At 45.0% G+C, this 23381-nt stretch overlaps 1 protein-coding gene across 3 annotated transcripts; it reads right to left on the bottom strand.

The window, feature by feature from the left end:
- Positions 1–5233: 5233 nt before the first annotated feature.
- On the bottom strand, positions 5234–23358 carry ZNF436 (zinc finger protein 436). Of its 3 annotated transcripts, none has more exons than XM_088463774.1 (7): positions 23234–23358; positions 14926–15092; positions 13165–13394; positions 13000–13079; positions 12783–12880; positions 12330–12441; positions 5234–6091 (listed from the first exon to the last, which is right to left on the bottom strand). In XM_088463774.1, exons 2-7 carry the CDS (start codon positions 15001–15003, stop codon positions 5562–5564), a joined length of 1128 nt encoding a protein of 375 aa, XP_088319900.1. In that variant the 5' UTR covers positions 15004–15092; positions 23234–23358; the 3' UTR covers positions 5234–5561. The 3 variants fall into 3 exon arrangements, with proteins under 3 accessions (XP_088319900.1, XP_088319898.1, XP_088319901.1); XM_088463772.1 differs by having other exon boundaries at positions 13000–13123; positions 13203–13394; XM_088463775.1 differs by having other exon boundaries at positions 13000–13078; positions 13203–13394.
- Between the last annotated feature and the right edge of the window lie 23 nt (positions 23359–23381).

Below are 23381 nucleotides of genomic sequence, written 5' to 3'. Positions count from 1 at the left end.
TTAAGTACTAGGAGGAGGGTTAGGTACTAGGAGAATTAGGTACTAGGAGGAGGGTTAGTGCTAGGAGGAATGGTAGGTATTAGGAGGAGGGTTAGGTACTAGAAGGAATGTTAGGTACTAGGAGGAGGGTTAGGTACTAGGAGGAGGGTTAGGTACTAGGAGGAATGTTAGGTATTAGGAAGAATGTTAAGTACTAGGAAGAGGGGTAGGTACTAGGAGGAGGGTTAGGTACTAGGAGGAGAATTAGGTACTAGGAGGAGGGTTAGTGCTAGGAGGAATGGTAGGTATTAGGAGGAGGGTTAGGTACTAGAAGGAATGTTAGGTATTAGGAGGAATTTTAAGTACTAGGAAGAGGGGTAGGTACTAGGAGGAGGGTTAGGTACTAGGAGGAATGTTAGGTACAAGGAGGGTTAGGTACTAAGAGGAAATTTAGGTACTGGGAGGAGGGTTAGTGTTAGGTACTAGGAGGGTTAGGTACTAGGAGGAATGTTAAGTACTAGGAAGAGGGGTAGGTACTAGGAGGAGGGTTAGGTACTAGGAGGAATGTTAGGTATTAGGAGGAATGTTAAGTACTAGGAAGGGGTAGGTACTAGGAGGAGTGTTAGGTACTAGGAGGAATGTTAGGTATTAGGAAGAATGTTAAGTACTAGGAAGAGGGGTAGGTACTAGGAGGAATGTTAGGTACTAGGAGGGTAAGTGTTAGGTACTAGGAGGAATGTTAGGTAATAGGAGGGTTAGTGTTAGATACTAGGAGGGTTAGGTACTAGGAGGTATGTTAGGTACTAGGAGGGTTAGGTACTAAGATTAGGGTTAGGTACTAGGAGGAATGTTAGGTACAAGAAGGAGGGTTAGGTACTAGGAGGGTTAGTGTTAGGTACTAGGAGGAATGTTAGGTACTAGGAGGAGGGATAGGTATTAGGACTGTTAAGTACTAGGAAGAGGGGTAGGTACTAGGAGGAGGGTTAGGTACTAGGAGGAATGCTAGGTACTAGGAGGGTGTTAGGTACTAGGAGGAGGGTTAGTGTTGTGCTAAGAGGAGGGTTAGGTACTAGGAGGAATGTTAGGTACTAGGAGGAGGGTTAGGTATTAGGGTTAGGTACTAGGAGGATTGTTAGGTACAAGAAGGAGGGTTAGGTACTAAGAGGAAAGTTAGGTACTAGGAGGAGGGTTAGGTACTAGGATTAGGGTTAGCTTCTAAGAGGAGGGTTAGACTGCAAGAGGTGGGTTACACTGATGGATGGCTAGGGTTAGGTTGCGGGATGGTTATGGTCAGGCTGCGGGATGGTTATGGTCAGGCTGCAGGCTGATTAGGGTTAGACTGCAGGATAGTTAGGGTTAGGCTGCGGGAGTGTTAGGCTGCAGGAGGGGTTGGTTAGGGTTAGGCTGTGGGTGGGATGGGTTAGTCTGCAGGAAGGTTAGGGTTAGCCTTCGGGAGCAGTGGGTTAAAGACAGGCTGCAGGACAGTTTGGGTTAGGCCGCGTGAGGGTTAGGCTGTGGGAGCGGTGGGCTGCAGGATGTTTAGGTTTTTGCTGTGGGAGTTAGGCTGCGGCAGGGGTGGGTTTGGGTTGTTACAGGATAGTTAGGCTGCAGGACGGTTAGGGTTAGGCTGTGGGAGGGCTGGGTAAGGGTTAGGCTGCAGAAGGGGAGGTTTAGGCTGTGGGAGGGTTGGGTTAGTTAGGCTGCAGGAAGGTTAGGGTTAGGCTGCAGGAGGGGTGGGATAGGCTGTAGGATGGTTAGGGTTAGGCTGCAGGAGGGGTGGGTTAGGGTTGGGCTGCAGGAGTTAGTCTTAGGCTGCAGGAGGGTTAAACTGTGGGAGGGGTGGGTTAGGCTGCAGGAGGGCTGGGTGAGGGATAGGCTGTGGGAAGGGTGTTAGACTGCAGGACAGTTAGGGTTAGACAGTGGGAGGGATGGGTTAGGCTGCGGGAGGGCTGGGTAAGGGTTAGGCTGCAGGAGGGGTGGGTTACACTGCAGGACAGTTAGGGTTAGGCTGTGGGAGGGTTGAGTAAGGCTGTGGAAGGGTGGGTTAGAATGCAGGACAGTTAGGGTTAGACTGTGGGAGGGGTGGATTAGGCTGCGGGAGGGTTAGTGTTAGGCTGTGGGAGGGGTGGGTTGCAGGATGTTTAGGTTTAGGCTGTGGGAGTGTGGGTTAGGGTTAAGATTTGGATTAAAATACTTACCAATATCCAATGTGATACTGACCATTGCCACTGTCAGTATACTGACCATCAGGATCTCATATCCAACACTTTGTGTTGTATACCGGAACTCCATCCATCCATTCCACATTGTAATGTACTGTAATGTGTGATGTTATTAGTCTTCTATGTACATGGTCTCATTGCCCTCACTATCCAAGTCTCTGACCTTAGTTGATTCTTATTCTCATGCAGAAATGATGAGTTAAGCTTTTACCATGATGCTTTGGGAGAGGACTATACCAAGACCCAGAGATTGGGTGAGGCAGATTTAGCCTCACTGGGTGCATTAGAGACTAGGGGGGAACCTGTTAGATAATCTGTGATTATGGAATGAAAGATGACACTGATGAGCAATAAGCCAGTTATTACACCCTACACAGAGCTAAATATAGATTACAGTAACAGTGTGTCTGTGTATGTATATATACCAAATTCACGTACACCGCTCATGATGATGTAGTATAACTCCTAAGGCTAAAGGTTGAAAATAACAATTATTAAATAACACACAGATGAATCCGTTGTCATGGGGATCCCTCAACAAGAAGGACCTAACAATGGTGACGTATTTATATATCAGTTCATTAAAAGCAAGATTGGAAACTAGTAGATGCAACGATACCACTCATCAGGGGTGGATCTAGATGTTTCATTTAGGTGGGGCAGTTTAATTGCTCTTTGTAGAGATCTGATATCTTTCGATCCCATCCCAGTAGTGGTTAGTTCCCCTTCAGTAGATGTAAGGTCATTCCGCATCCCATCCCAGTAGTGGATAGTTCCCTTTCAGTAGATGTAGGGTCATTCCACATCCCATCCCAGTAGTGGATAGTTCCCCTTCAGTAGATGTATGGTCATTCCGCATCCCGTCCCAGTAGTGGATAGTTCCCTTCCAATAGATGTAGGGTTATTCCGCATCCCATCCCAGTAGTGGATAGTTCCCCTTCAGTAGATGTAGGGTCATTCCGCATCCCGTCCCAGTAGTGGATAGTTTCCTTTCAGTAGATGTAGGGTCATTCCGCATCCCAGTAGTGGATACTTTCTTTTTAGTAGATGTAGGGTCATTCCGCATCCCATCCCAGTAGTGGATAGTTCCCTTCCAGTAGATGTAGGTCAATCCACATCCCGTACCAGTAGTGGATAGTTCCCTTTCAGTAGATGTAGGGTCATTCCGCATCCCATCCCAGTAGTGGATAGTTCCCTTCCAGTAGATGTAGGGTCATTCCACATCCCATCCCAGTAGTGGATAGTTCCCTTTCAGTAGATGTTGGGTCATTCCGCATCCCATCCCAGTAGTGGATAGTTCCCTTCCAGTAGATGTAGGGTCATTCCACATCCCATCCCAGTAGTGGATCGTTCCCTTTCAGTAGATGTAGGGTCATTCCGCATCCCATCCCAGTAGTGGATAGTTCCCTTCCAGTAGATGTAGGGTCATTCCACATCCCATCCCAGTAGTGGATAGTTTCCTTCCAGTAGATGTAGGGTCATTCCACATCCCATCCCAGTAGTGGATAGTTCCCTTCCAGTAGATGTAGGGTTATTCCACATCCTGTCCCAGTAGTGGATAGTTCCCTTTCAGTAGATGTAATTATTCCACATCCCATCCCAGATGTAGGATCATTCTGCATCAAATCAACACAATTTCCAAAACAATTCTAACTTTCATTCTCTAGCTTCAATGAAATTTGGTATAATAAATCCTGCCATAGGTGTAAAGAAACCTCCCAAAATCTTAGGCTAATATGTACACTGGTTTTGAAGTTATAGACCTTTAAACTGCAATTTTTTTTATGAAAAAGCCTAATTTTTAAACTTTTGATAAAACTCTCAAAAATTGTTCATACTATTGTTAATAAATCCCCAAGGTTTTATTTTGGGATTATGATGGTATCACGTGCATAAGAGCTTTCATTTTTGAGTGATTCATGAAAACTGTAATTGAGGAACTACGACTCCTGAGTGATGAGAACAGGTTTTCCTGCGAGACCACGCCCCCTTTCCATGCAGGGGTTTTTTACAGTGTGCACGGGGGGTCACCAGATCCGGTGATGCCTCTGACATTAGTGCTATGAAATATGTCTTTGATCCATGCAGTCACTTTCTTTTGGCTCCAGAGTTGGTAGCCAGACACGATATAACTCGTTAAGACTTTTTTATGTATTTTCAGATTTGTCATTTTATTTAATCCCTTCTGGATCCTTATGACCCCTCATATGAAGTGGACCCATAATCTCCCTTCTTAGTTTAGTTTCCATTGTTTCTTATAGGATTAGGTTTTTGTACTGGGATTTAGCGCTCACTAATCCTCTCTTACTGAAATGACCCCAAATACTGCGAGTTAAATACTTATTATGTATTAGGTAAATCCCCCCTAATACGGAAATCTCTACATTCAGCACAACTGCAAGAAATTCACATAAAATGACGTCACAGGGCTTACATCTCTGAAGGCCAGATAAAGCACATGGCCATTGCCCAAAATGTAAGAACCCTAATGTATTGTTCTTTCCCAATTTCTGGCAAAGTCCTAAAATTCAAAAATGTTGGTATCAAACTCTCTGGTTTATCAATACTACGTTTGGTTTACACTGATCCCTAGACCCCAGGGCACTGATAGTTTTGAATGTCTCTTCTTGGGGTCTGCACTCTCTACATAAACACCTTACCTCATTTCTTTATGTCCTCACACTGGCTAATAATGTGATTGTATCTAAGTGGATGGAACGCTCTAACCCTAGGCCCAAACAAGTTCATGTTCTGCTTCTACATATGCTACACTTAGAGCATCAGTCCACTCTTCCTGATGTGCAGAGAAATGTAACCTGATGTTATAATATATGGGGTACTTATATTGTATCTTTAGGCCACTATGAAGATGGCTATGTCCTTCTTTTCCTGTTTTTATGTATGACTTTTGGTTCTTTATGCACCGTCATGTACTCTGTACGGTTCCTGATTATGATGTTCATATATCTTATTTGTTGTGTTGTCTTTGTTTCCATCATAGTGTTTGTTTTTCTTAAAAAACTCAATAAATACATTTTCAAAAAGTGTTTTTAATACATTATCCGCATTGCATACAACTACACCTAACGCTTATAACCAGTGCACGTCCATCAAGTCTATGTACATACACTGGTATGCCTCAGTGGGGACTGTTCTTGCATCCCAAACGGTATCTGACTACATAGGGAAGTATACATTTTCTTATTGTCATCTTTTATGTATGAGAAGTAATGCTCATGTCCATCTGTAAATAATCCCCTTAGTGTATAAACAGAATATGATAAAAAAAGAAAATACACTTAATTCTGTAGAGAACATTTCTCAACTCTGGAACATTTAGAATATTGTTCCAACTCCATTTTAGGTCTCCCAGTTCACAGACAATGCAGTTCTCCTGTGCATTTTCTGATGTTTAACAAGAGATGATTTATGTGTAAAACATTTCCCACACTCTGAACATGGAAATGGTTTCTCACCTGTGTGACTTCTCTCATGTGTAACAAGATCTGATTTCTTTCTAAAACATTTCCCACACTCAGAGCATGGAAATGGCCTCTCACCTGTGTGATGTCTCTGATGTATAACAAGATGTGATTTGTATGTAAAACATTTACCACACGCAGAACATGGAAATGGTCCCTCTCCTGCCTTAGCTTTCCCTATGAAAGAGGGAAATATTTTATCTGTACTAGAAGTTCCAATATCAGAGTTATCAGGAGAACATTCCCCATGAGTAGAGGGATTAGATGACACATCTGCACGGTGATGTACTGGGTGTATAATGGGACTTTCTCTTGGGGAATCTCCTGTGGTGTCGTTGCCTTCTATCTCACAATCTGGAGAGAGCATGGGAAATTCCTCCGAGACATTCCTGCTGCTACATCCATGTGCTGGAAATAAAATAAATACATGGTAATATGAATGTTTTCCCTATGACAAGTTTACTTTGCCCAATAAAGACTATAGTTAAATGTCCCAGAATTACCACCAAATAGATACAATGATGATGCTGCAATGTATAATGTATAACTCATTACTGACAGTGTAAGTTGCCCTATGCATATAGCAGGGTTTAGAAAAAACATTCAGACTGCGGTTAATTAAAAAGAGGTGGGGACTGGGCAATTAATCAATATTAATATTCTCTAACATTAGGATATTACATATAAAATGCACCAACAAACACTTTTCAAGCCAGTCCTGGTTTAGGAAATAAGGGAAAAACCAGCTTGGGAGTCCCCCATATTTCAATGAATCAGCATCGGGCTCTTGTACCAGTCCAGTTCAGCAAATACAGTGAAAACAATACATAGGGGTCTCCTGTATTACCATCAACCAGCTTTAACTAGCTGGGGGATCATGTCAGAGCAAGGGGACACGATTCACAGAGTCCCCCTGGCCAAAGCACTGACTCCTTTAACTAGTCATCTTAGGACTGGGATTCCATGGGAATTAGGCCCACACTTAAAAAGGGGAACCCCCTGCCAAGTATACCCCAGGCTGATAGCCCGGGGTTATTCCCCACACCCCTAGTACCTTTGGTGCAGGGTTGTGTAAAAATAGAATATAGTCCATTACAGTAGGACTACTGGTCCCGGAATGTTGGCAATTAGAGATTCGCAAGTGCCGACATTCTGAGACCTAAGGGCCTGCTGGCACTTTTAGTCTTACTGCAAAGGAAATATTGAACAAACAACATGACACACACCGAATATGGTATTAGTTTAATACACATGCACTCACACTCCTCCATGGTGGCAGTCGGTCCTCTTCTCCATGTAGGCATTCCAGGACTTGGCAAAATAAAAAAATCAAATTACCCATGCCCACGGACAATAGCACTGTACTCTAAGTACCGCACTTGCCAAATGATGGCTTAGTCATGCTGTTTCCCACAGAAGTACAGGGGAACCCCCACGCCATTTTCCCCCTGTATTTCCTGAACTATGAGTGGCTCAAAAAGCCCCGTGCTGGTTATGCTTTGGGAGGTCGCCTTTTTTTACATTTTCTTATACATTACATACACACAGAAGCCTGCACGGATATCACTGATCGGTGCAGGCGTCTACAAACATGCGGCTCACAGGGCACTGAGCGGGTCCGGTTTTCCGAGAACCGTACCCACCCGAACTTCATGTGAAGGATCGGAAAACGAGGCAAGACACGTCATCCACCTACAGATTCTCGCTGGTTTTGGATTATATAAAGGTCCCCGTGATCTGCGCCATTTTCACTCCAGCTGTGGAGAGAAGCTAACAGACGTGTAGTACTAGTTGGTCACTCAGTGTGTGCGCCCAGTCGGGGTCTTGGGCTGAAGACTGCTGCTGTGTTGTCCATAAAGGGGCTTAGCCTGCAGTATATAAAGGGGGGCTTCCTTTAGTGGGTGCTGCAGCTGTTGTGTCACTTGTCCTGTCAATTAACTGTGGCTGCTGCTGTGTTGTTGTCCTGTCCATCAGGCTAGGGCTGCAGTCCATAAAGGGGTGCTGTGTTGTCCAGGGGGGGTGCTCTGTCAATTAGGGGTGCTCTTCCACAGCGTGAAAAAAAAAAAAATACTTTTTCTTTTTTTTTTGGTGTGCGCCTTAGCAACTTAGATGCGTTATTATTTTTCATGACACTGCCACAGTTTATTGTCCACGTATTTGTGACTCTGCAGGTGGTCTGTCCACACTCGGCTGGGTTGCGCTTGTTGTCCATAAAGAAGGGGTTCTGTCTGTGTTGTTCATCAAGGGGCTGCTGCCTCATTCAGGGGCACTTATTGTGACACTATAAGTCATAGCGTAGTGTGTTATTCTTATTCATAAAAAATATTGTCATACTGTAAGTGGTAGCGCAGTGTTTTACTCATAAAGAATCTTTTGACAATAAGTGGCAGATCAGTGTGTTCTTTCCATATTCATAAAAGAATCCTGTGACACTGTAAGTGGTAGCGCAGTGTGTTATTCTTATTCATAAATAATATTGTGACACTAAGTGGTAGCGCAGTGTGTTATTCTTATTCATAAATAATATTGTGACACTAAGTTGTAGCACAGTGTGTAATTTTTATTCATACTTAATCTTGTGATACTAAGTGGCAGCGCAGTGTGTTATGCTTTTCTTATTCATAAAAGGTCTTGGGACACTGTAGGTCATTGATACCGCAGTGTAATTTTTAAAATTAGTACAAATTGACATGTGCGCTGTACCCCCACTTCATTCGTGTTTGTTGATATGGAGAACAATTAGTTGATACTTGAGAGGAGAGGAGGAACCACATATTAGTGCTGGGGCTTCTGCCAGTGCCATCAGTCATGACGATACTAGTCCATATACATAATCTACTAAAGCCGATGCCCAAGGGCATAGAGGGCTTAAGGGCATCTAAAATCAAGAACCAATCTTTTACAGTGGTAAAGAAAAAACCATCAAAGGGAAAGTTAGCTGCAGAAAGACAGTTTTACCACATGAAGTGGCAAGGAAAGGCTAAGGCCTTGACCTTTATTTATGACTGGTGGTTCTGCCTTTTATGATGATGTAAGCACAAGTGAACATGCTGACATAGATATTGAGGCTACTTCTGTGGAAGTGCACCAGGATATTTGTGTAACTGACGCTAATAAGGATGTTGATGAGGATGTTGTTTGTGTAAATTAGGCACCAGTGGATTAAACAGTTGTTGCCCATTATGCCTTTGCACAAGACAAAAATACTTGGTTGTGTTGACTCATCTGCATCACCAGTGTTTTTTTTGGTAAAGTTTCATTTTTTTTCTCGGCAGCACTTGCTGGAGAAACTGAAGGAGAAGCCATCTCTGCAACACGTGACACTTGAGCTGACAATTTGCTTACCAACAGCCCTATACATCTCTTCAGATCTGTGTCCGTTGGGAAGAAAGACACAACATATGAATTAAACCTTGAATCTTAAGTTTGCTCTGTTCAGCTTGTCCTCATAGCTGTGGTTAAAAGGACAGTGGGTACAACAGCATTTTAGAGGCCAATAATTAAGTTGTTTTTTTTTTAATGTCCCTGTACAGGTTGGGAATTGCTTTTCTAGTGAAGAGGAATCTTGATGGAATTTGGTAGCGGGGACACAGGACCTCAATTAACTGTCTAAAACCCACTTCATTATTGGCGGATATTGGACCACATCTAATACCAGCATAGATGTTATGGCATCAGTGATCCTCTGGGTAACTGGGTGACTGCGGTCATACTTGCTTTAACAGTTAATTGTTTTTTAAAGTATACTACTAGTAGTCTTCCTGGTCCCACTCTGAGATGAAAATCCACTCCCAGCAGCAGCAGGCATAGCGCTCAAGGATTCATCTGGGGCAAGGACTAATGTAAATGAGTAAAATATTTTTTGTACATGCCTCCCCTCCTCCCTCATAAATTTGCTTTGGAATCAAAAAATTTAATGAAATTTACTACTAATCAGATCTTCCTTTCTCTGCCTTCAACTACATACATACTCCAACTCCCTCAGGCCTCTTGATTAATGAAAACATGTTTCCTTATGTGCCATGTTGGAAGTTGAACTGCCACGTGTTTGTGTCGCTCACTGCTGCCGCTTAGCTTAGTCAGCCAGTTAGCTTGGTGCACATTTTGTGCCTAAACCGAATGAAAACAATATTGTGAGCTCTTAGGTGGTCAAAATTGACTGGAAACAAGTGGAAATTGATGTTATTGAGGTTAATAATACTGTAGGAACAACTCCTCAGTGAATGGCATCTTGGCCAGACATGATTCTTAGTATTATTCCCCTAATCTGCAGTAATGGGTCACATCACTGTTACAGGACACCAATAACAGTACGCTCCAGTTAACATGTAGGGGTCGGTGTAATTATAAAGCCCATTTCATATCAGAATGGGCATATTAGCAATGTTATTAGTAACAGTATGTGTTATGATCTGTAGACTTATGATCCACTGTATAAATTGTATCCACTAACCAAATGATTTGTATGTTCAGATATAGAATGTTGAGGATTATGAAGTTGTAGCCATGGAAGACCGATGACAAGACGATGAATAGCTTTGTGAATAACTAGCAGCTATAGTAGTAGAATTAGTAATGAGACCTCATTGAATGCGGCTCCCGTCCACCGCTGTGAGAAAGACCAATGATGATGTAATAAACTTCCCAGCAGCTACGGAGTCAAAGTGTGTCAAAAGATTCGGAGTGGTGGTCAAAGTCACATTCAACAAATCTTTATCTTTAAAGTCTAACTTGTTATCGTTATTACCACACAACACACCACTCAGTCACATTAATTCCAGAAGGGAAGCTCCAGCTAAAATAACTTTTACTTATTGCACTGGAAATAAACACTGGGACTGGAATGTAGCACCAAATGGGACCGGACTATAGCACAAACTGGAGCCGGGTGGGACCGGACAGTAGCACAAATTGGAGCCAAATTGGGACCAGGCTATAACACAAACTGAAACTGGATTGGGACCTAACTATACAACAAAATGGAGTCAGATTGGGACCGGATTATAGCACACCCTGGAGCCGGACTGGTACCACAACAAGAATCAGCAGTGAACTGCAGACAGCTAGCCAGGGAGCTGGAGCCTAGTAGTCTAGTAGTGACGAAGCTCAGGCACAGAATGCTATCAAAGAAGGATAGTTATACCCTGGGTCAACGCAGTAATTGGCTGGTGCAGTCAGGTGGACATTAGCCTGGCTACCACGGGGAAATAGCGGTAAGCTGACCAGGTCCAACATGGCGGCGCCCAGTATCCGGAGCCAACAGGAATGCCGCCTGAGCTCCAGGCCTAAGAGACGACCACCATGCTGAGGGCCTGCCAACAGTGCACTCTCCTGAGTCCCTCCATAATGTGAGGAGGAGAATGTGGGGAGGAGACTGGACAGATTTCTGGGCTGGTAACACACAGTGACATGATGTGAGGGGGAGAGCAGGTGTATAATAGGGGCTGATGGCTCCTTATGTATGAGATACACCAGAGAGTGTGGGGAGGAGACTGGTCAGATCTCTGGGTTGGTAACACACAGTGACATGATGTGAGGGGGAGAGCAGGAGTATAATAGGGGCTGATGGCTCCTGATGTATGAGATACACCAGAGAGTGTGAGGAGGAGACTGGTCAGATCTCTGGGCTAGTAACATACAGTGACATGATGTGAGGGGGAGAGCAGGAGTATAATAAGGGCTGATGGCTCCTGATGTATGAGATGCACCAGAGAGTGTGGGAGGAGACTGGTCAGATCTCTGGGTTGGTAACACACAGTAACATGATGTGAGGGGGAGAGCAGGAGTATAATAGGGGCTGATGGCTCCTGATGTATGATATACACCAGAGAGTGTGGGGAGGAGACTGGTCAGATCTCTGGGTTGGTAACACACAGTGACATGATGTGAGGGGGAGAGCAGGAGTATAATAGGGGCTGATGGCTCCTGATGTATGAGATACACCAGAGAGTGTGAGGAGGAGACTGGTCAGATCTCTGGGCTGGTAACATACAGTGACATGATGTGAGGGGGAGAGCAGGAGTATAATAAGGGCTGATGGCTCCTGATGTATGAGATGCACCAGAGAGTGTGGGAGGAGACTGGTCAGATCTCTGGGTTGGTAACACACAGTGACATGATGTGAGGGGGAGAGCAGGAGTATAATAGGGGCTGATGGCTCCTGATGTATGAGATACACCAGAGAGTGTGGGGAGGAGTGGTCAGATCTCTGGGTTGGTAACACACAGTGACATGATGTGAGGAGGAGAGCAGGAGTATAATAGGGGCTGATGGCTCCTGATGTATAAGATACACCAGAGAGTGTGGGGAGGAGACTGGTCAGATCTCTGGGTTGGTAACACACAGTGACATGATGTGAAGGGAGAGCAGGAGTATAATGGGAGCTGATGGCTCCTGATGTATGAGTTACACCAGAGAGTGTGAGGAGGAGACTGGTCAGATCTCTGGGCTGGTAACATACAGTGACATGATGTGAGGGGGAGAGCAGGAGTATAATAGGGGCTGATGGCTCCTGGCTCCCCCACTGGCGGATACATTTCCCTCATTAGTTTGTACTGACAGAGGAGGGTGTAGGATAAGAGACTGTTGTAGTAACTGAACAAGTAGAATATGTGACTCTTTTCTGTAACAAGTATTTATTACTCACCTGTGCGGATATCTGTAGGGATTTCCTCCTCCTTACACTGCTGATCACCCCTCACATACGTCTCTTCTTCTCCCTCTGTATCTTCAACTTTAATATCAGTAAAATCTTCACTCTAAATGTCCCATAAAAATTAATATCCGATTTAATTAATTTAGACCACAGATTCTCAAACTCGGTCCTCAGGATCCCAAACAGTGCATGGTTTCCAAGTCTCCCCACATAATCACAAGTAAAATAATTAGCTCCACCTGTGGATCTCTTATAATGTGTCAGTGACTAATGAATACACCTGTGCACCTGCTGGGTGATCTGGAAGACGTGAGTTGTATGAGTTTGAGAACCACTGATTTAGACTAAACAGTACAATATCAGTGTATAAGGCACACACAGCTGCTCTACAGATCATATAGTGAGTCACTGTGGTATATTTTTGAGACCCTAAATTCCATCTACCTGATGCTCCTGTGGGGTCCTGTGATTCTCTTCTGTACGCTCCTGTGAATACAGAGGACGGGGACATCTCTCTGGGGTATTTCTGTTACTGGGTCCATCTGTAGGAGACACACAGTGACTGAGTACATTGTATATATGTGATTATCAGATGATGTGTGTATATAGGGGGTCCCCATACCTGGTCTCCCCTGTACAATAAATGACAGTCTCCTCTTACCCAGTGATGTGAGGGGCCGGTGATTCTCTATCATCACGTCCTTGTACAGACCCTTGTGCTCCTCTATATACTCTTCCTCCTGCATGGAGACATAGACAGTGACATCCCGATACCTTATAGGAACCTGACACACACAATGATACAGTCATCACCCAGACACATCCCCTGGTGTTACTGTATAATGTCCCATTCCCAGCATTCACTTCTCCAGTCAGCAGCTGAATGATCTTGTTGGTGAGTTCCAGGATCTTCCGGTCATTGTCTCTCTCATGTATCAGTGGATGATGTGGAGGCACCGTGATGGAGCGTTGGGTCCTGCTCAGTCCTCCTGACACATGGGGACAGCTGCTGGGTGTCTCACAGTCAACAGATGTCTTCTTCACTACTGTGTAATCCTGTGTATAGGGGGAAGACACCAAATATAACTGCATACACTCCCAGATATCACTGTAACAGTCCCAGATCCCCTCACCTCCCCAGTCATGTCCCTGTAGTATTACTATAGATATAAGTGATGTCACTGTGACACTCCCAGATCCCCTCACCTCCCCAGTCATGTCCCTGTATTATTATTATAGATATAAGTGATGTCACTGTGACACTCCCAGATCCCCTCACCTCCTCAGTCATGTCCCTGTATTATTACTATAGATATAAGTGATGTCTCTGTGACACTCCCAGATCCCCTCACCTCCCCAGTCATGTCCCTGTATTATTACTATAGATATAAGTGATGTCACTGTGACACTCCCAGATCCCCTCACCTCCCCAGTCATGTCCCTGTATTATTACTATAGATATAAGTGATGTCACTGTGACACTCCCAGATCCCCTCACCTCCCCAGTCATGTCCCTGTATTATTACTATAGATATGTGATGTCACTGTGACACTCCCAGATCCCCTCACCTCCCCAGTCATGTCCCTGTATTATTAGTATAGATATAAGTGATGTCACTGTGACACTCCCAGATCCCCTCACCTCCCCAGTCATGTCCCTGTATTATTACTATAGATATAAGTGATGTCACTGTGACACTCCCAGATCCTCTCACCTCCCCAGTCATGTCTCTGTATTATTACTATAGATATAAGTGATGTCACTGTGACACTCCCAGATCCCCTCACCTCCCCAGTCATGTCCCTGTATTATTACTATAGATATAAGTGATGTCACTGTGACACTCCCAGATCCCCTCACCTCCCCAGTCATGTCCCTGTATTATTACTATAGATATAAGTGATGTCACTGTGACACTCCCAGATCTCCTCACCTCCCCAGTCATGTCCCTGTATTATTACTATAGATATGTGATGTCACTGTGACACTCCCAGATCCTCTCACCTCCCCAGTCATGTCCCTGTATTATTACTATAGATATAAGTGATGTCACTGTGACACTCCCAGATCTCCTCACCTCCCCAGTCATGTCCCTGTATTATTACTATAGATATGTGATGTCACTGTGACACTCCCAGATCCCCTCACCTCCCCAGTCATGTCCCTGTATTATTACTATAGATATAAGTGATGTCACTGTGACACTCCCAGATCCCCTCACCTCCCCAGTCATGTCCCTGTATTATTAGTATAGATATAAGTGATGTCACTGTGACACTCCCAGATCCCCTCACCTCCCCAGTCATGTCCCTGTATTATTACTATAGATATAAGTGATGTCACTGTGACACTCCCAGATCCCCTCACCTCCCCAGTCATGTCCCTGTATTATTAGTATAGATATAAGTGATGTCACTGTGACACTCCCAGATCCCCTCACCTCCCCAGTCATGTCCCTGTATTATTACTATAGATATAAGTGATGTCACTGTGACACTCCCAGATCCCCTCACCTCCCCAGTCATGTCCCTGTATTATTACTATAGATATAAGTGATGTCACTGTGACACTCCCAGATCCTCTCACCTCCCCAGTCAGCAGGTAAATGATCTCCAGGGTGAGATTTAGTATCCTCTCAGTCAAGTGACTCCTGTCCATGTCCATCCTCAGTGATCAGTGATTTATACAGGACACGTCTCACCCTCACGTGACTTCTCTAGTAACAAGGATCTAACTCCTCAGTGAACAGATATCTAGGAATAAATATATTTATTAGAAGTTATTTCTTACCAGTTATTTATGTAGTGAGCACACATCACACAGCGCTTTACAGGGGATATTTAGTCACAACTGTCCCTGCCCCAGGGGAGCTTACAATCTACATTTCCTATCACACGGACACACACACTAGGGGTACTTTTAAAATAAACCAACTAACCTACCAGTATGCACATGGAAGACACCAATGCTAACACAATAAGAACATACAAAATCCACACTGACAGGGTTTTGGTCCGGATTTGAATTAACAACCTCAGTGCTGAGTAGTAATGCTGTCCATTACGCTATCATGTTGCCCATATAAACATAAGAGTACACTGAGTGACCACTAAGTCCCCTCATTCATAAAGACATAGGCCCTGATTCAGAGCCGGATGCTCTTTCAGAGCGCTCGCTCTGAATCAGGGCGTTTTTTCTTTTATGGAGCCGGCCTCCTGGCCGCTCGCTAAGCTGTGGGTGACCACCCACAGCTTTTGCGAGCGGCAAGGTGATGGTCGCGACCATCGGGGCTTGCGACGAGACCCTTGTGGTAGGGTCTCGTTCCCGCAAGCCCCAGTGAGCTTCCTGCTCTAAATAGAGCAGAAAGCTCACCACTGACATCACTGGTGATGTCAGTGGTGCCTCACACAAACAGCAGGCGTTCCTTCGGGAACGCCTCCGTTCGTGTAGCCACCTCCCCTGCCCGCCTCCAAAATGGGGCGAGCTGTCAATCACAATCGACAGCCGCCCCGTTTTGGTGCAAGAACAGTAGCGACAGAGCACCCGTCGCTAGCCGGGTCTCGCACATGCCCAGGGGGCAAACATCGACCCGCTTGCGAGCGGGTCTGAATCAGCCTCATAGTGTCTTGTTCAGTGTTTCACAGATGTTCCTCTGACCCAGCTTCATAGCGCTGCTCAGTGATCACCACACGGCATTGCTGGAGGTTACACCAATGGTGCTCTCATGGCCAAGAGTCCTGGACCTTCAAGACAAATACTTGATGCAATTTGCCTGAGGAATCAGACCTGATCCGTGTATAGGGGGTTACACAGACACTCCCAGGTCCCCCCCTCTATTAGTATTTGGGTAACCATGGTTGGCTTGAGCCCTCCTGGGTGAGAGGGCTAATAGTCCCCTCCCTAGATATGATGTTGCCCCCCCCAGTGTTAAAAATAATGGATGACTTGTTATTGTGGATGCCTTGTATGCAAATGCTCTCCCTCTGGGTGTGAGTGTTTTACAGGGACTCCTTCAAAATGTTGCTGCGGGGCCACAAAGCTCTAGTTACACCTATGGTACTGAGACACCTATTCCAGGAGCTGGACGAGATGGAATTAGTAATCTAACACCTGTTCTGGCAACTGAAACATATAGGACTACTGCTCCAACACCTATTCCAGAAGCTGGTGTGAAGGGCTCAGGTACTTAGAGCCCCATTCCAACACCCAGAATGGATGGTAAGCTACTGGGACACCAATGGGGCAGCTGGATGGGATGGATAATGTTCCCGTATACCTATTCCCGACACGCAGAACTGCTGGCTAACATACCCAAAGCTCCATTCTGGCACCAGGAACAGATGGCTAAGGCACATTGTGCTCCATTCTGGCACCTGGACCTGCTGGCTAACGTACTCAGGGCTGCGCACTTGGGGGAATTTAGCGCGGAGGATGCGATGAGCCGTTCCGGAGCCCATCTGCACTGTGAGGTTTTCTCTCGCAGAGGTTCAATGTCAGCTCTACTGTACATGGCAGATCTGTGCGCAGCCCGGCATCACCTTCTAGCAATCCCACCTGGCAAATGTAAATCTATATTCATATGTGATAGGAAGAATTGAATGGCGTCATGTATTTGCCCTTACGGCTTCCTTTTGCAGGAAATCTATTTTGACAAATGCAGGATTTCTAGCAGCCCCCTCCCCAGATAAGGTTACCACTTGTTTCCAGAATTCAGGGGTCTCAATGTTCCTCAGCCTTCACCCACCACATAACCAGCTAAGCACGACCCACGGCACACCTACACACCACCTCGTTTATATATATATTCTAGTAAAAAAACAGATACGCACGATGTAATAAAATTGTACATTTCATATAGATGGAAGTCTCCAAACACCGACGCTATGATCGTTCCGCTCTGAGACAGCAGAAGAAGCTTTATAAAGAGTCGGCGGGGAGTTCTGATACAGCCGTCAGCGCGTGAGTACCACACCTCGCTGTGAGGTCCGTCACAGAGTAATCACATGAATCACCATCCCAGGCGCTCCCAGATGCATTTCATCCACAAAGACGTCATCAGTGGGTGTGTTCTAGTGCCCCATACATTACCTTATATCCAGCTGTCACTCATCATTATATATAATACATCACCTTATATCCAGCTGTCACTCATCATTATATATAATACACAAAGCCTTCATCAGTGGGTGTGTTCTAGTGCCCCATACACTACCTTATATCCAGCTGTCACTCATCATTATATATAATACACAAAGACTTCATCAGTGGGTGTGTTCTAGTGCCCCATACATCACCTTATATCCAGCTGTCACTCATCATTATATATAATACACAAAGACTTCATCAGGGAGTGTGTTCTAGTGCCCCATACACTACCTTATATCCAGCTGTCACTCATCATTATATATAATACACAAAGACTTCATCAGTGGGTGTGTTCAAGTGCCCCATACATCACCTTATATCCAGCTGTCACTCATCATTATATATAATACATCACCTTATATCCAGCTGTCACTCATCATTATATATAATACATCACCTTATATCCAGCTGTCACTCATCATTATATATAAAACACTTAGGGGTAAATCTACTAAAGTGAGAGTTTTTAGAATTGCGTTTTAGAAGTGATGTTGCCCATAGCAACCAGTCAGATTCTACTTAACATTTAACTAGCACCTTCTAGAACAGGGGTGGGGAACCTCTTTTCTGCCGAGGGCCATTTTGATATGCATAACATTATTCGCGGGCCAGTACAGGCCACGCCCCCTCTGTGTGATGTCACACAGGGGCAGGACCATAATCACCGAAGCTTACAGCAATGCCCGGAGCTGTAAGGGCAGCGGTGTGAAAGTCTGAAGCATCCTAAGGATGCTCCAGGTGGCACTGCTGCATAGATTCTGGCTGCAGGGTACCATTCTAGGCACCCTACTAGCCAGATGAGGCTAGCAGAAAAAAGCTCAGAGGGCCAGACCAAATGATTCCGGGGACCTTATACGGCCCCCGGGCCTGAGATTCCCCATCCCTACTCTAGAAGATAATAGCTACAATCTGATTGGTTCCTATGGGCAACATCACTTTTAAAACTCACTTCTAAAACCTCTCACTTTAGTAAATTTACCCCTTAGGCCCGAATTCCTGTACCAGTGGGGTCTGTTCCACATGTATTATACTAACAACAGAGTCTGTACCACCTGTATTATAGTAACAACGGGGTCTGCACCACCTGTATTATAGTAACAACGGGGTCTGCGCCACCTGTATTATAACAACAGAGTCTGCACCACCTGTATTATAGTAACAACGGCGTCTGTGTCTCCTGTATTACAGTAACAACAGGGTCTGCACCACCTGTATAATAGTAACAACGGGGTCTGTACCACCTGTATTATAGTACGAAAATCTGCACCACCTGTATTATAGTAACAACGGGGTATGTACCACCTGTATTATAGTAACAACAGGCTATGTACCACATGTATTATAGTAACAGGGCCTGCCACCTGTATTATAGTAACAACGGGGTCTGCACCACCTGTATTATAGTAACAACGGGGTCTGCGCCACCTGTATTATAGTAACAACGGGGTCTGCGCCACCTGTATTATAGTAACAACGGGGTCTGCGCCACCTGTATTATAGTAACAACGGAGTCTGCGCCACCTGTATTATAGTAACAACGGGGTCTGCGCCACCTGTATTATGGTAACTACTGAGTCTGCACCACCTGTATTATAGTAACAAAGGGGTCTGTACCACATGTATTATAGTAACAACGGAGTCTACGCCACCTGTATTATAGTAACAACGGGGTCTGTGCCATCTGTATTATAGTAATAACGGGGTCTGCACCACCTGTATTATAGTAACAACGGGGTCTGCGCCACCTGTATTATAACAACAGAGTCTGCACCACCTGTATTATAGTAACAACGGCGTCTGTGTCTCCTGTATTACAGTAACAACAGGGTCTGCACCACCTGTATAATAGTAACAACGGGGTCTGTACCACTTGTATTATAGTACGAAAATCTGCACCACCTGTATTATAGTAACAACGGGGTATGTACCACCTGTATTATAGTAACAACAGGCTATGTACCACATGTATTATAGTAACAGGGCCTGCCACCTGTATTATAGTAACAACGGGGTCTGCACCACCTGTATTATAGTAACAACGGGGTCTGCGCCACCTGTATTATAGTAACAACGGGGTCTTCGCCACCTGTATTATAGTAACAACGGGGTCTGCGCCACCTGTATTATAGTAACAACGGGGTCTGCGCCACCTGTATTATAGTAACAACGGGGTCTGCGCCACCTGTATTATAGTAACAACGGAGTCTGCGCCACCTGTATTATAGTAACAACGGAGTCTGCGCCACCTGTATTATAGTAACAACGGGGTCTGCGCCACCTGTATTATGGTAACTACTGAGTCTGCACCACCTGTATTATAGTAACAAAGGGGTCTGTACCACATGTATTATAGTAACAACGGAGTCTACGCCACCTGTATTATAGTAACAACGGGGTCTGTGCCATCTGTATTATAGTAACAACGGGGTCTGCACCACCTGTATTATACTAACAACGGAGTCTGCACCACCTGTATTATAGTAACAACGGGGTCTGTGCCATCTGTATAATAGTAACAACGGGGTCTGCACCACCTGTATTATACTAACAACTGAGTTTGCACCACCTGTATTATACGAACAATGGAGTCTGCACCACCTGTATTATAGTAACATCTGAGTCTGCACCACCTGTATTATAGTAACATCTGAGTCTGCACCACCTGTATTATAGTAACAACGGAGTCTGCACCACCTGTATTATAGTAACATCTGAGTCTGCACCACCTGTATTATAGTAACAACGGAGTCTGCACCACCTGTATTATAATAACAACAGAGTCTGCACCACCTGTATTATAGTAACAATGGCGTCTGTGTCTCCTGTATTACAGTAACAACAGGGTCTGCACCACCTGTATAATAGTAACAACGGGGTCTGTACCACCTGTATTATAGTAAGAAAATCTGCACCACCTGTATTATAGTAACAACGGGGTATGTACCACATGTATTATAGTAACAGGGTCTGCCACCTGTATTATAGTAACAACGGGGTCTGCACCACCTGTATTATACTAACAACGGAGTCTGCACCACCTGTATTATAGTAACAACGGGGTCTGTGCCATCTGTATTATAGTAACAACGGGGTCTGCACCACCTGTATTATACTAACAACTGAGTCTGCACCACCTGTATTATACTAACAATGGAGTCTGCACCACCTGTATTATAGTAACATCTGAGTCTGCACCACCTGTATTATAGTAACATCTGAGTCTGCACCACCTGTATTATAGTAACAACGGAGTCTGCACCACCTGTATTATAGTAACATCTGAGTCTGCACCACCTGTATTATAGTAACAACGGAGTCTGCACCACCTGTATTATAATAACAACAGAGTCTGCACCACCTGTATTATAGTAACAATGGCGTCTGTGTCTCCTGTATTACAGTAACAACAGGGTCTGCACCACCTGTATAATAGTAACAACGGGGTCTGTACCACCTGTATTATAGTAAGAAAATCTGCACCACCTGTATTATAGTAACAACGGGGTATGTACCACATGTATTATAGTAACAGGGTCTGCCACCTGTATTATAGTAACAACGGGGTCTGCACCACCTGTATTATAGTAACAACGGGGTCTGCGCCACCTGTATTATAGTAACAACGGGGTCTGCGCCACCTGTATTATAGTAACAACGGGGTCTGCGCCACCTGTATTGTAGTAACAACTGAGTCTGCACCACATGTATTATAGTAATATCTGAGTCTGCACCACCTGTATTATAGTAACGGAGTCTGTGCCACCTGTATTATAGTAACAACGGGGTCTGTACCACCTGTATTATAGTAAGAAAATCTGCACCACCTGTATTATAGTAACGGTGTCTGTGCCACCTGTATTATAGTAACAACAAGGTCTGCGCCACCTGTATTATAGTAACAACGGGGTCTGCGCCACCTGTATTATAGTAACAACGGAGTCTGCGCCACCTGTATTATAGTAATAACGGGTTCTGCGCCACCTGTATTATAGTAACAAAGGGGTCTGCGCCACCTGTATTATAGTAACAACAGAGTCTGCACCACCTGTATTTTAGTAACAATGGCGTCTGTGTCTCCTGTATTACAGTAACAACAGGGTCTGCACCACCTGTATAATAGTAACAACAGGGTCTGTACCACCTGTATTATAGTAAGAAAATCTGCACCACCTGTATTATAGTAACAACGGGGTATGTACCACATGTATTATAGTAACAGGGTCTGCCACCTGTATTATAGTAACAACGGGGTCTGCACCACCTGTATTATAGTAACAACGGGGTCTGCGCCACCTGTATTATAGTAACAACGGGGTCTGCGCCACCTGTATTATAGTAACAACGGGGTCTGCGCCACCTGTATTATAGTAACAACGGGGTCTGCGCCACCTGTATTGTAGTAACAACTGAGTCTGCACCACATGTATTATAGTAATATCTGAGTCTGCACCACCTGTATTATAATAACAGAGTCTGCACCACCTGTATTATAGTAACGGAGTCTGTGCCACCTGTATTATAGTAACAACGGGGTCTGTACCACCTGTATTATAGTAAGAAAATCTGCACCACCTGTATTATAGTAACGGTGTCTGTGCCACCTGTATTATAGTAACAACAAGGTCTGCCTCCTCTATTATAGTAACAATGGGGTCTGCGCCACCTGTATTATAGCAACAAAGGGGTCTGCGCCACCTGTATTATAGTAACAAAGGGGTCTGCGCCACCTGTATTATAGTAACAACAGAGTCTGCACCACCTGTATTATAGTAACAACGGAGTCTGCACCACATGTATTATAACAACGGGGTCTGCGCCACTTGTATTATAGTAACAAAGGGGTCTGCGCCACCTGTATTATAGTAACAACGGAGTCTGCACCACCTGTATTATAGTAACAACGGGGTCTGTGCCACCTGTATTATAGTAACAAAGGGGTCTGCACCACCTGTATTATAGTAACAATGGAGTCTGCATCCCCTGTATTATAGTAACGGGGTCTGCACCACATTTATTATAGTAATAACGGGGTCAGCACCCTCTGTATTATAAAAATAGGGCTACATAGTGCATCCCACCCGCTCAATGATAACGCAGAACCACAGTCACTGTTGCCAACTTTAAAATAAAAAACAAGGAACTGATGGGTGACAAAGAAGCCCAGACCAATCCAAAATAGCCCAACGTAATGTGGGGGCACGTGGGTGGGGGTCATTTAATGAAAACCACAAATGTTTTGGTTCATTTCATTTAAATACATAAAAAGATTTATACATCTACCTTTAATTTCTTTCCCGTCCGCTCCTTCGTCCTCCCGCTCAGCATTATGGGACAGAGACGTCATAGCGCCTCTCCCTCCACCCACTGCGGGAGCCGGAAGGCGGAGCTGATGAGTGATCTCCAGCCCTGGTCCCCTCCGTGGATGCAGCAGCCAATGAGAGTCTGTCTGACCCTGGCTGACAAAACAAACACACCGCCGTGTAGGAGCGCACTACCCGGCGCCGGCGGTGAGATCTGTCACTGTGTTGTGTGGTCCGCACTGCACATAGGGACAGAGGTGACCTGGACCGCGGCCAACTGATCAGACGACGCTACGCCACTGATTGGTGGGCGGGAGGGGGGGGTTCTGGGTGCTCAGAACCCCCCCTGCGTGCACACATGCCATCTCTATGTGATTATACCTGCAGGGAGGAAGACTGTTATCACCACCTAATAATACAGATTAGCACCAGGACTGTCACCATCCTACCTGCCCTCCCCTGCAGCAGTCTCCCCGGTGTCTCTCTGCTTCTATTGTGCCCCCTCTCCCCGGCAGCAGCAGCAGCAGCAGAGGATGAGACAATGACTGAGTGACTCTGTGTCTACAGCGCTGCCCGGAGGAGATCACATGATAAATA

This window comes from Taudactylus pleione, unplaced genomic scaffold, assembly GCF_031769625.1.
Source record: "Taudactylus pleione unplaced genomic scaffold, aTauple2 ptg001443l, whole genome shotgun sequence".
In the NCBI taxonomy this organism is placed as follows: Eukaryota; Metazoa; Chordata; class Amphibia; order Anura; family Myobatrachidae; genus Taudactylus; species Taudactylus pleione.
The sequence above is the reverse complement of the archived record's forward strand: the minus strand, read 5'-3'. Positions and strand labels throughout refer to the sequence as shown.